This window comes from Aulonocara sp. 'chitande type north' Nkhata Bay, linkage group LG16, assembly GCF_057382095.1.
Source record: "Aulonocara sp. 'chitande type north' Nkhata Bay isolate Kocher_YH1m ecotype deep benthic linkage group LG16, A_spYH_male_GT1.1, whole genome shotgun sequence".
NCBI classification, from domain to species: domain Eukaryota; kingdom Metazoa; phylum Chordata; class Actinopteri; order Cichliformes; family Cichlidae; genus Aulonocara; species Aulonocara sp. 'chitande type north' Nkhata Bay.
The window spans coordinates 35,644,519-35,658,690 of NC_141359.1; the positions used below are offsets into that span (position 1 = coordinate 35,644,519).

The 14,172-nt window shown below is 38.6% G+C and overlaps 1 protein-coding gene across 8 annotated transcripts in view; it reads right to left on the bottom strand.

Moving 5' to 3' along the window:
* LOC147312002 (PTB domain-containing engulfment adapter protein 1) overlaps nucleotides 1–14,172 on the bottom strand; it is a 93,876-nt gene that overhangs the window by 18,527 nt on the left and 61,177 nt on the right. For all 8 annotated transcript variants that reach the window (XM_086266791.1, XM_086266789.1, XM_086266797.1 and 5 more), the window contains one exon: nucleotides 13,094–13,174. In XM_086266791.1, the coding sequence (XP_086122917.1) occupies nucleotides 13,094–13,121 (28 nt within the window). In that variant the 5' untranslated portion in view covers nucleotides 13,122–13,174. The remainder of the gene's footprint in view (nucleotides 1–13,093; nucleotides 13,175–14,172) is intronic.

The following is a 14,172-nucleotide window of genomic DNA, read 5'->3' on the forward strand; positions in this document are numbered from 1 at the left end:
GATAATCTGTGTTTAATCACTTGAGTTTTAGCACCGGTGTATTTGTTTGTTGGGCAAATCATCCCACAGTGCCTATAGTTAGTGATTTACAATTTGCCCTGGAGACAGTCTTTGAAGATTTACACCAACACAAAGTGAGCGGTGGTTCAGAGATCATTACAGGTCACTGATGACACAATCCAAAGCACCCATTATGCCATTTTCAGCATTTCTTAATCACCCACTGATTAAGGATTCTTTTCGCTTTTCATTTCCACATTCATAAACGGCTTATCGCCTCGTTAATGAATCTTGGGACAAAAGATGCATGACTGTGACCTTGGGGCCACTTGGCTCCTGTAGGTTGATTGCGTTAATCAAGACTTTGCAAGGTGCAAACGATGTGATGTCAACTTTACTGCGTCCTCTGCACAGGTACGCTAATTACTTTGTTTACATTCATGTGCTGGCTAAGTGGCTTGATGAATTTAAAGTCTGTTCTAATTAGTGTTAATGTGGTACACCGCATTTGTTTAATTGTGACTGCTTAGGGTTGCTAACCTACAATATTATTCTCAAAGAAACTTTGGCAAAAGAGTATGTAATATGTAATGACGAAATGTTTGGAAGATTTTTTGAGATTATACGTTTTAATTATAATAATTTATTTAGCAATTGTTTAAATTCACAGATTTAATGTGATGGATATTTACCTGCCAAAAACAAATACAAACTATTGTGAATGCGTAATATTTGACCATATGCTGTTAAAACTCAAACTAAATGGATGCAATACATTTAAAATAATCTGGGTTAACACGACTGACTATTTTTACAGCTGTAAGGCAAACTGTGTTGACTTGTTTGAGTAATTTTTGATGGGGAAATATGAATCACATTACGTTTATTAAATTGTTTATTTTAAAATAAGCGCCCGTACTGTGTTTTCTATCCAAATGAATAGAAAACAATACTGTGCAGAAGTCTTGAGCTACCCATCATTATCGGTACCAAGGAGGTTATCTTTTTGTAGGGTTTGCATGTCATTCAGTCATTCTGTCTGTTAACACGATAGTTCAAAAAGTTTTTAATAATTCTAAAATATCTGCTAGGTGTGCAGAGTGGGGTTATATTAACATCCATTAAAATTAGGCTTCCATCCACTGAGTTCTTCAAGGTCACCTTAATGATATATTGGTCAAAAGTTGACAAAAAAACCTTAGCACTAGACCGTAACTATAAGTGTGGTGCTTATTGTCAACATATATAGAAAGTGTTGTATAAGGATTTATAATATCCCGTCATATCTGACCTCTGACCTCTCCTTCAGTGTCAACAGACACATCTACAGGTCAAAGTGATATTAATGCCATATAGCAGAATTTAAAACAGTTTCTTACTGCCAGTGCCTGTATTGAAATCTCATCTGCATGTAGTAAGTGATATATGGGGATTTGAAATATCACATTACCTTGGACCTTTGACCTCTTCATCAAGGTCAAATGAGGTCAAATTGTCATAAATGGCTTTTATCTTCAAAACAGTGATTAAAATTAGTCTGTCTATGTTTGTATTAAGGAAATGATACTGGTGTATGGGCATCCAAATATCATGTTACATTTGACCTCTGACCTCACTTTCACATTCAAGTTGACCCCAAAATGTTTTCTTTCTTCAGTTGTCAAGAGAAAGAGAATGAGCTTGTTAGTTAGAAATATACTGTAGTATATTATTATATATCAAGCTCAAGTTATTAATGTCCTGGTATTTACAAAGAACTAATTTTATTAAAAAAAAAATGAAAAGAAAAATTAAAAACAATGAATGCTACAAATGTAATATAATCCACATAGATAAAAAAAAAAGAAATACTAAAATAATTTAAACTAATAGCTCCAATTTACGCCAAATAAATTACTTTTATTACTGCATTTTGCAGTTATTTTTTGCTGCACTACTAGTATGTTTGAAAAAAATACAATATACAGAAAAGAAGTAAATACTGGACAAAGAACAAGATTTGCACAATCTGACTGCTTCTTGTGTCCTCCTGTTTTGCTTCAGAGGAGCCAAAATTTCCTGTCATTTTTTGAGGTTTCACACCGTCTCATTCTGTTCTTACCTTATGCTGTACTGCCGCACATATATCCCATTTCCATGCAAAAGTTAAAGAAGTGATGGGTGGCTTGAAACTTTTCACAGTCCTGTACATGTAACTGAAATACAGGATCTTAAGAATTTAGACTAAAAAAGTTGATTTTATGCCTCTGCAATTCATTTTGATGGCAAACATGCCCACAGCCTTACAGCTAAACAACACTAACACATCAGTGTGGTGGTTTGTTTACAGTCTCCAGCACTGCACTGTGAACTTTTCTCTACTTAAACTGTATTCCTTCCAGGTTTACTTAACAGCTGTGCAATGAGATTAAACCTGCTTACACCTTGCAATGGCCTCCTCTAAAGCACAATCAATTTCCTAGTGGGAAGCTTGAATGAAAACTGACATAGGAATGAGGCGCCTCCTCCCTACTTTTACAGCAAACTCTAAATTGCAAGAAGGAGTCAAGAGAAAGGATGGAAGAGATGCTGTGCGGGCTGACACAGCCACATGGCGGGTAGGCTGGCATTATTTTAAGGTGTCAGCACACACTGCTCTGATGAAAGGAGAGGGGGGAGGGTGATGCTTTTTGTCTCTCTTTGCTGTTTAAAAATGGCAGCTATGTGAGCATGACAAAAACTGGCCACAGTGATGTGTACAGTTGAAATAACTGTTGGGGCGTGAGGAACAGTCGGGGAATCTGAAGGTCAACTTTGTGTGGATGAACTGTCAAGTGTTGGGTGGAGATGAGGGAAAATTTAAGGGCTGACAGCCGGAAAAGTGTCGCTGCTCCTCTGTCTCACAGTGTAATGTACTTTGGAGCGACAGGTTTTGTTGCATAAAGGTCACAAGTCCTTCATGCATGTTACACTGCAGCTCCAACCATTATTAACAAGAGCTGTCTTCACATATCTTTCGCATCATAGAATGATCTCCTTCAAAAACAATGCCCATTTTATACTTATTCCTGAGAATATGAGCCTGGGGATTTATTTTATAAATACATATGGACAGTTAGGGCCATGTCCGTAATAAGTCCTTGAAATTCTGCTGCTGTACACAACCCCAGTGGCTTTTACATGAAACTATTAAAATCTGAATGAAGTGCAGACCTTCAATTTTAATTCAACAGGTTTAATAAAAGGTACTGCATTAACTGTTTAGGGATAATAGACATTATTATACATACTGTCCCATTTTCAGAGGCTCAAAGTTAACTGGCCAATTGATTGCAAAGCAACTTTGTGGCCAGGTGATGCATGTTTCAACTGACAAGTTGAGGGGGGAAAAAAAAAGTCTAAAGTTGATTTCAAAATGTTGAAATTGGTGGCCGTTGATTGGAAATCTCAAGAGGAGGTACAAATAGGTGTCAGTCTATTCATGCATAGGCTGAAAAAAACTAAATTAACATATCAGAGAGACAGCAAAAAAAACTCAGGATTGACCAAACAGTTTCCTTCATTCTTAAAAACAAGGAATGAACCGGCTCGAAGGACCACAGAAAATATGTAAAGTGCATGGTGAGATGTCTTTATGGAAGGAAATATAAAGGTTTACAACAAGGTGCAAACACCACTGGTTACACTCAAGAACAGGAAGGCCAGATTAGACTCGACTTTAGCAGAAAAGCTCTACAGGAGTCTCGACTTCAAACACTGATTTGAAACATACCACATTATTTGTCAAACATGGCAGAGGCAATATTACAGGATGGGCATGTATGACTGCCAGTGAAACCTGGTGAGAATCTGGTGTTCAGCGGCGACAGGATGAATTCAGCTACACTCTCTGCTCACATTCACACAAATGCTGCATAACTGATTAGATGGTACTTCACAATAAGAATGGATAATGACCGAAAGCAAAGTACAATCCAAGAGAAGAAATGGCATATTCTTCAATGACCAAGTCCAGATCATACTATTCAGTTACGACAAAACTGAAGTGAAACCTTTTGAAGTAAAGCTTGAAATAACAAAAATGTAGACTGCATCACATCTTGATGGTTGGATTTAAAATCCAATGTGGCATTGTATCGCACAAGTAAGCATGCTGGTTGAAAAGGAGAAAAAAGAAAGAAGCTTTAAGTTCTAAGTATAATGAATTACTGTAAACAACTTCACCCAAAAGTGATCCACTATTGTTCCAGAATACTGCTTTATTTTCGAAAACTGCCTCTTGTTGAAAATCAATCGGCAAGCTGGTGAACTTGCAGCAGAAATACCGCCCATGAATGCCTGCTCTAATTACACAGAGTAGACAGATATAAATGGTTTAATCGTTGGACTAGAGTAAAAACAAAAGAAATAAACAACGTTTGCTTCTGGCTAAAAGTAAAATTTCACACTGAAACAATACAAAGAAGCAGCTTTGGAGAAGTGATGGTCCTCCACTGCAGGTTTCACTAATAATGATGAAGAAAAGAACAAAGAAAACAAAAGAAAAACAACCGAACACGAGATTGCCTGATAAACATTTTAATGTGGTGCACTGGAAGGAAACGAGACCAACACCCTTGTTGTCCAGCAGTTTCATCTAATACACCATTATCAAAAAAATCTCTTATCCACAAGCAAATAGTTGTATTTTACGATTTCTCACAGTTTCTTCATCTCAAGCTCTACTTTTAAAAAGTTCTTCATGTCAACAGTGTGAAGAAAAAAAATACTGCATTTACTTTATCAACTTTAAACTACACTGACTGAAATCCATGGATATGTTGCAAATAAAAATGCACCAGATACAATACAAGTACCTGTGGATTAAAATGACCAGATAATGCGTTCACTATTCCTTCAATTCTTCTTAAATTTTAGGTTTTGCATTTACTTCTTATGTTCTCTTTGCATTTGGGCATTATTCATTTCATGCAATCTTGTTTGCTTCTGTATTTTATTTTATTTTTTTCTTTATTAAGTAATACAGAAATAAATACATTAATAGATGTGTACTTAGTGAAAAAAAAAGCAAATTTGAAAAGCACAGAAATTGTATTTTGCAATTTGCTGTTCAGTTCCTAGATCTATTTTTAAGATCTTTAATGTTGTATTTATGTATCAAGTGATTTAAATAGTGTGTCATTAAATTAAATCCAGGCTTTGTCTCTTGTTTTTCTGTGTAGAACTTTGCAAATATTGGCATTACAGCATAGAACATAAAAATAAATTCCTCCTATTAATAATATAATACAATGACTGTACTAAACCGGGAAAGACGCCGACGTCAGCTAGACCTTGAATTGGATAAGGGGTTTAAAAAAAACGGGTTGATGGGTGGATGGATGGATGGATGGATGGATGGATGAATGTCTGTTACTACTAAAGCTAATTAGAAAAATAATGAAATGCTTAAGTCAAAAATTGCATGAAGTACTCTGGTCACAGAGAAACTGCCTAATATTCCTTGTCCTTGCCTTGTCGAGCTTGAGTGCCATGCTGTAAGTGCACTTTTTTTTTTTTTTTTTAATACGGCCACAAGACGAGTGCAGGCAATAGACTAATTTCACTGCAGTGCTCAATCAATGACACACAATGAATGTGCTGGCTATGCACAGTTCTCCATCAAGCAGAAGACAACTTCAAATGGGCTCCAAGCAGACCTAAACCACAATTCTACTGCAGACTTGTGGGAGAGTGTTACGCTGAGATAAAGACTTGGAGAGTTTAAACTGTACTTCTCAAAAAGAAGTACAGTTTAGAATGTGGTGAGCTACATAAATGAAGTAAAACTGTTGCAATCACATGGGGACAGTAATTCTTCTGAGAAGAAATCTCTTGAGGTTTCGCCTTCATCATATACAGTACATTTGGGGAAATGGACAAAAATGTCACAACTGCCCTGCAATTTAATTCAAGTCAGTACCAACAACACTGCAATACAGTGCCTCAGAAATGAAAGCTCTCTGCAAGTACAAACTGAACATTACAAGGTTCACTGTGGTTTCATTATTGCAGAGCTACTGTACTGAAGTTAATTATGTTCTACAAATGCTTATGATTTTGTGTCAAGCTCCTGTAAATTATTGTAATACGACTCCTCCATTCTGCCAAAAAACTATGGGAACTGAATTTAAAATGAAGAGAAAACTGCAAATATTGACTGTAGGAAGAAAGCCCAGGCTCATTCAGAGCTAATGCAGATTTTAAGGCCAAAAAAGGAAACGCTTAAGGATCATGCAAATGGCCGTGCGGCTTTACAAAATAACACTGACAGAGCAGATGTTAAGGCAAGGACAATACAGCCTCTCCTCTCACACTGCAGTGTTCTCTCAGGACAAGGTAATCAGACATGCATGAATTAAACGGTTACTACTTATTTGTGCTCCGATCATATCGCAAACCAATAATGATGGCTTGTGTAATAGTTAGAGGGATCATTTCAGGAATGAACATCACTTGGACTGGTAATTATTTAGTCCAGCCATTCAGCTGTGATGGCCACAGCAAAATTAAAAAGCCCATCCATCCATATCTAATTTTCTATGTGGGTGCTTTCAGTTAAATATAATCATAATGGTGGATAAGGAAACATCTGACCATTTTTATAGCAACAATAAGAACAAATAGAACGCATGCACAATCCTCTTCTCATTAACTTTAGTTTATTATATGTTAGAGGATTCAGCAACTATCTGTAGCCATGTAGATATTGCAATAAAAGTCGTATTGCAGTTGGAATGATTGAGAACCCTCATTAACCAGCTGAGCTTCTGCAGAAATTTTGTTAAAGGTACTTTTGTGTAAAGCATTTCAAAGCCCTCATTTTAAAATGTTCAAAACCTTCTAAAATGAACTAAACCTTTCAACAGAGACCATAGCTTTTCCCCCGTGTTGTGATGCCTGTGTGTTGTGTTGCAGAGATATCAAGTGAAGTTGAAAGTGGTCCGCGCTGTCACAGGACAGTGCAGCAAATCGGTGCACTGTCCAACGCTTCGAGTCCAACAACGGTTTTCAAGCTTGTGTTACTTCACCATTTACACAGAATTTCTTTTTTTTTATATATATATTTAATACAGAAATATTAGATTAGTTAGGAGTCATCTTTCAAAGTAGCATTGTAAAATTATTTCAAACATACAGATTGTAATGCTCATTAGGTTGGATCTAATGAGCTTAGCTACACTACTACTTTTTAGCAAAACACTCTTTCTGGTAAAAAAATGCTTCTCAGGCACAAAGTGTCCCTTGATTTTGGTGTCATGAAGCATCGGATTACAGAAAAACTTAGCACGTATTACTGCTTTAAGTACTCTGTCACATTTAAACACAGTGGCTAAATGTCATTTTGTATTGTGCAGGGTTCATGTCTAGGGGACGTTTTAACCCAGAAAAACCAATGATATTTTCTTAAATGATGTAACTGCACCACCAATCGTTCTAGCTCCCAAAAGCAGTATGTCTCTTTTTTAAAAAGCACCACTTATCTCTTGGCCAGTCCATCAGGACACCTTTTGCCAGCAGGATTGGACAAAGCAACAATATTTGATGACAGGGTAAGAACATGTTCCGCATTAGAACCACAGAATAAACACACTGCCTTACATTTTTTTAAAGAAACCTATTGCTTTTATTTGATTAAAAATAATAAAAATTAGGGCTGGGCCATATCATACCATTCATGGTAATACCGGTATAATGTTAGGCAATGATAAGAAATGAAATATCGCAATAGAACATGGGTAAAACATTCATGCACCATGCCTTTGTTTTCATACGCACATGGCAGAAAAGGCATGGCGGCGACGGAAAATTAGAAGGGCGAAAGCGGATTGTTGAATGACAGATGAACCAGAATTGGTTCATCAATTGGTGCAACTTCAGTGGTGTGGAACTGGTGTGGCTTTCGTCCGACAGATACACACCAAAGCACAATTTATGGTAGAGCATGCAAGCGGGCCGTCGTTATTACCATGTTTTTTGGAAAATAAGTCGCTCTTAAAATCCTTGGATTTCTGACCAAACCAATTTTATGTGGTACACGGCGCTCGAAAATCTGTCAAATGTTTTAGTACGACTTTGCTAAGCTACGAAGCCGCACTGCTTGATGGGTTGTCGGAGCATTACGGCTATCGTAGGCAGGAGACTCAGAGTGATACATACTGTGCTTCAACATAATACCATATTGTGTGTGTATAACCTCTTTTTAAGTTTTGTGGATATTATACATGGTTATGCTGAGGATATGTCGGCCAATTTCCACTGGAAATGCCTTTTGGTTAAACTGTCAGTAAGGAATTTGCATTTGCACTGTTAATTTTTAGATAACTTTAATGCACATAAAAAACAGCTGCTTGTTTAAGTGAAAATACATTGATTTTTTTTTTGCACTACTAAAGTTGCGGAGTTGTAAAGTATTTTGTCTCACATCAATTATATCATCAGTTATATCATTATCGCAAATTTTCAAATATATATATATCGTGATAAATATTTTTGGCCATACTGCGCTGCCCTAATAACAATTTACGAGAATTTAATACTGGCAAATCAGAATTGTTGCTGCACTACGTGAGGTAACGTAAGTGCAGCTTGGTAAGTAAGAGTGGAGTACTTTGTTTGGTACTTTAACCACCCAGTGTTACAGTTAAATACTTCTTAATACTTGTTTTGTTATTTACTTCTTTTTTGCTCAACAGGATCCAAAACAACTAAATGGCACCATAAAACACATCCATCAAAATGACCATAAGGTGAAATCAACGTGTCTGTGCAACAAAATCTGAATTTCACTCAGGACCATCGAAATCACAAGGTGATCATATATTTTTATAAATTACTGGGAATGGAAATACCAGAGCAGTATGGCTTTGTTGAGGAATCAAATAACTCTTTTTCCTCTAACAGGCAACTGGAATGTTGGAAAGCCACATCAGCAAGTCTCAGCCAAAATAGAGCAGCGTCAGACAGCAATGGCATGGATTACCCATGAAGGTTTTCCCCATGAACACGGCATGAAAGGTGGAGATGAGGTGGAGGTGGGCTGCAAAGCAGCGTGCCAAGAAACGGCAACACTGAACGAGCTAATGCAGCTTAGAAAGCCCAGCCCAGAGATCTGTAACACTAAGATCAGCTGATCTGCTGGGATGGCGGCCGAGTATGACTTCCTGGCCTGCCCAAAATAACCCTATGCCCGACAGCAAACGCTGCCTACAGACAGGATTGCATTAGAAGTAATCAGCATTGAAGAGTTACACAGTCATCATTTTCAACGTCATGCCATCACTTAAAAAACTCAGTAGGATACAATGATGGTAAAAAAAAAAAAATGGTAAAATGGCCTGTATTTATATAGCGCTTTACTAGTCCCTAAGGACCCCAAAGCGCTTTACATATCCAGTCATCCACCCATTCACACACACATTCACACACTGGTGATGGCAAGCTACATTGTAGCCACAGCCAACCTGGTGGCCACCCATGGTTCCTAACAAGCTAAAAGAGCAATATTTTTAAGTGCTTCTCATAGAGTTCAACTCTTCAGTGCGAGTCACGTCCAGGACCATGGAGCAATCAGCACAGGAGATAAAAATGATCAAGATCCCTGCAGGTAATACCTGCTAGACGTGTTTGCCCCCACAAAACGCAGGCCTACACAGAGACAACAAAGATAAATCAGTGTGGTGGACCAGTTTTTGGTGCCAGCTGCCAGCCAAAAGAGCCAGAGGCAGACAGGACAGGTGCAGAAACAGAAGAAAGCTGTTGGATAATGTGTTGACTATTGATGTCAACTACTACAAATTAAAAAGTGACAGAAAAAACAGCTAACACGATGTAAACCTTTCTTGTGTATAAATTCAAATGGCGACACAAAAATCCAAAGATGATAATTGAACGGAGCGATGTCATCAGCAACAAGAGGCAATTATCCTCTTTCAGTCACATTAAGACCTCAGCAAAGACTGAATAATTCATTCCAACGTGAAATCACTGGCGAACTTTTGTTCAGCTCATGCAGGAGGCTGCCGGGCTGCAGATGAAATATTGCACATCCGCTGATATTTAGGATTGATGGAAATGTATTAAGCACAGCTGTGCTCAGATTATTAGGAGACAGAGGAAGTCATGTTCCCAAAGGAGTCACAAACCTCACATCTTCCTCTTATTCTCATTATAGGATTTTTATTTCGATCACTTAAAAGGTACCGGTTAATTCAAACATTCATTCCACGCCTTCATTCACATTTTTGTCTAAGGATATTTTAAGGATAAAGCCGGAGGTGACATTAAAGCTGTTTATCAACATTCGGTCTGGCTTGCAAAAGGAAGTCTGCAGCATCAAGGTCCATGGAACATGAATGCAAGCGGTGAAATATACCGTGCACACACATGACTGGATGTAGATACTTTTTTCAATATTTTGGTTCATGCTCTTTGCATTTATCTTTTCGGGAGGGGAAAGCTTTTATCATATACTGTGAATTCTTGAACCTCTTGGCACCATCTGCTAAAGTCTGACAGTAACAAGTGTTGCAGAAATTCAATCTGCAGAGAAGCCTAAGGGTCAGGCATCTGTTGCTACTCTGATGTAATAGTGCATGGTGGAGGTCAGAAAGCTGCTGTCCTTCTGTTTAGTGAAAAAGCTTTAGCACGCTGTTATGGCAGACACGTAAAAGGATGAACCATTTAGAGCTGTAAGAAGTTAAAAACAAGTGGTCAGTTTGACCGTCTGCCCGTGAGCATGTTTGCCTTCTCTGTGACTGATTTTCCTTTTAGCAGCAGCCCTCTCCTGTCTGCTTTGAGTCCTTCACACCGTGCCTTCGGATGACTTTAATTCATTTTTTTCATCATTCCTGCACACGTGCATGTTTATGCTGAAAACCACAGGAATTAAATAAAAATGTAGCAGCATTTCCGCTCCATGCAATTATAAATGGAAATTTTATGTGAGCTGAGGCCCTTGCAAAAACCTTCGCAAACAGTAGTGAAGGGGGGGGGGAAGTGAATTAAAACCAAATATCATTAAAGCCCGGCACACCACCTGGGCCCCGGACACTTTTCCTCAACGCTGTCCAAGGCTTCTCCAGGTCTGATGATTCACACCAGAGGGAGCGGGACAGATGGTGGTAAACACATCAAGCTGTTTGGCAAACGGCAGTCCCAAATATCTCCTCCTCTGCATTTGGGAAGGGTCACTTCGAGACTCGGGAGTGTTGCACAACCCTCATAACTGTCTAACGCTGCAGAGACAGGAACTATACGTGCTGTCGTGACTGCCTAATTCTGCTGTTTTGTTGTCCTCTGTGGCTTTGTGCTAATGAATAATTTGATGTTTTTGTTGATCTATCGCAGCCAACATTTGTCGAACAGCGTTTTGAAGCTGCACGGTTCATCATTTTCATCTTAAACATGAAATCATTTCATCAGAGAAAATAATAAACATTAACATCAGTCAGTTTGTTTATTTTATTTATTTTTTGCGGGGAGCTTTTCAAGCGTGAAGACTTTATAGTGCTGCCAAACTGATGAACTGCACGCAGGAAAAATTTACCATGGCAGCCCTACAGTTGAGCCTCACCGAAAAAGATTTCTGCACATGATTCACTGAATGATTCCAAAAGCTTCCAAAGCTTGATAAACAAAACCATAACAGTGAGGGCTTCGTCCAGATAAAGCTGCTTGGTCTTTCTTATCTCCTGCCATGGCATCTGAAGAATTTCTTCTCATTGTTTCTGAGACAAAGAGCCAAAATATGTTTTAAAAATATCTTTTAAAGAAAGAACATACCAGTGGTTGAGCATGTTTAAACCAAGCTTTCCCTTCAGAGATACTGTAGCTTTCTTGAAATAAAGAAATACCCAACTGACATCACCGCGTCATAGATCTACATTCCTAACTCTTAGTAACTGGGACTTGGATCTCTTGTTGTTTAAGTTTGCAGGGCTGATATCCAAGATATATAGTGGCTTGCAAGAGTATTTGACCCCCTTGACCTTTTCCACATTTTGTCACATTACAGCTACAAACATGAATCAATTTTATTGGAATTCCACGTGAAAGACCAATACAAAGTGGTGCACACGTGAGAAGTGGAACAAAAATCATACATGATTCCAAACATTTTTTACAAATAAATAACTGCAAAGTGGGGTGTGCATAATTATTCAGCCCCCTGAGTCAGTACTTTGTAGAACCACCTTTTGCTGCCACTGTAAGTAGGTGGGATGCACTATATATTCTGCAACATAGCATCCTCCTCAGAGTAGCATACACATTTTTCTAAAGCTTCAACAACAGCTGCTGTCTGTCTGTCTTTTCCAGCTTTCTCAGTGGTCCAATGATAGAGCTTCAGAGATCCCTCGTGTTGCCATTTTTCCAGCCTCACAGCTTGCTTCACTACCCCACCCACAGTCTGCTTCAAACCAGTGTGAGAACCTACTGACTGATCTGCTAACTAAGAAGCATCAGCCAAATTTAGGTGGCTACTGGATGTAGCTGGGATAATAGGAAGTCCTGATCGGGATATTGTTTATCCACTCTCCTGTTCCACATTTTGGTCACTGTTTGTGGCATCCTCAGACAGTAGCAGATGCTTTCAATGTCCTCCAATCTGAGCTTAACATAATACTTTTCCTGTCCCATTCAATGCAACTAACTCTCAAAGTTTCTATAACATTCACAAAGGATTTGTATTTCCTGTTGGGTTCTCTAGTGTCACCGCCATGTAACAACAGAATGGAAACACCTCACTTCAGCATTTGAATGCACCACCAGGAAGGATTCCCAGATCTCTCTGAAACAAAAACCAGTGTGGGCGTGTGTTTCATTATGATGCATTATTTATGCTGAGGGTGTTTAAAGTCTCTGTGAGTTGATTATGGTTGTGTACTGAAATGAACTGAATCCAAAGATGCCCTGAAAGGTAGGAAAGACTGTGTAACACCACTGGCACAGTGCTTTGAGGTATACCCTGCCCACTCACACAGTTGATGGTACACATTGTTTGTTGTTAAACATCCTCAATGTCAGACATAGCTCAGGTTTATGAGCTACACAAGCGGCGGATATGTGTGCTCACCTTTTTTCCTGTTGAAGGCGCGGTTCATAGTGGAAACTGTGTGTCTCTGTGGTCCCTCCTGAATATCTGCCAATATTCCACCTGGAAAAGCAGCAGGGAGACGCGAGTTAAAAATGGTTTCCACCACAAGCATTCAGCAAAAGACAGAAAGTTGAAAAAACAAACAGTCTAAAGTTTTCTTTGAAAAAAGAAAAGGAGAGAATAATCCCACCCTCTTAGAGTGAGGCAACCATTTGCTGTCAGAAAGTGTAAAAATTTAACTCTCAGTGTCTCTGCGTTACATTTGTTTACCATGGAGCCACGTCATTCTCATCTCATCTGTGGAGTCTTTAACAGAACTCACTGTTCTTGCTGTTTAACGGTACAAGTTGTGTGTAAAAGAATGGCAATTTGTACCAAAGGGAAGCAACAAAGCTGCACGGTAAAACGCTGCATTGTTTACCGTGATCCTCTTACAGGCGCTGGCATTAATGTTCAAATCTTTTCAGCAGAACTAGGGCAAATTTTTCAGCTAAGCAAATGCACACATACACACGTTTGTTTGTTTAGCTGTTACTAATCATCTCCAGGTTTTTATTACATTATATAAAGACAAAGAACCAAAAGGATTTGAGTAATACTGATAATGGATAAAGTAAGAGATGATGTGAAACATGGATAAAAGTCAGATTTCATCCTTCTTTCTTTAAACCTACTGTAGCTGCAGTAATGCATGCGGGAACGCGTCCAAACAGACAAACTGTACAGTACATTGACATTGCTACCTCACAAAAACAAAAGTAGTGATTTCTTTTGGGAATGCAAAGCATCCACCTCCACAATGTCTCCAAATGTGACACTGCTTTGACTGCTTCCGAGCTTTTGCATCAGTTCCCCATGAGAGCCCAGCTTTGGAGAGGACTGCAAGGACAAACTGTCCAGAACCAGGTAGCTGTCAGCGACCCGCACAATCATAATTCTTTACACATTTGCTGGTGGGAAATGTGCAAGGACTGGCACACAACAGCTCTTTCAATCTTTGCCTCTACAAACACATTATATGGGCTATAAAGGAAATGAACACAACTTTCCCCTCTCTT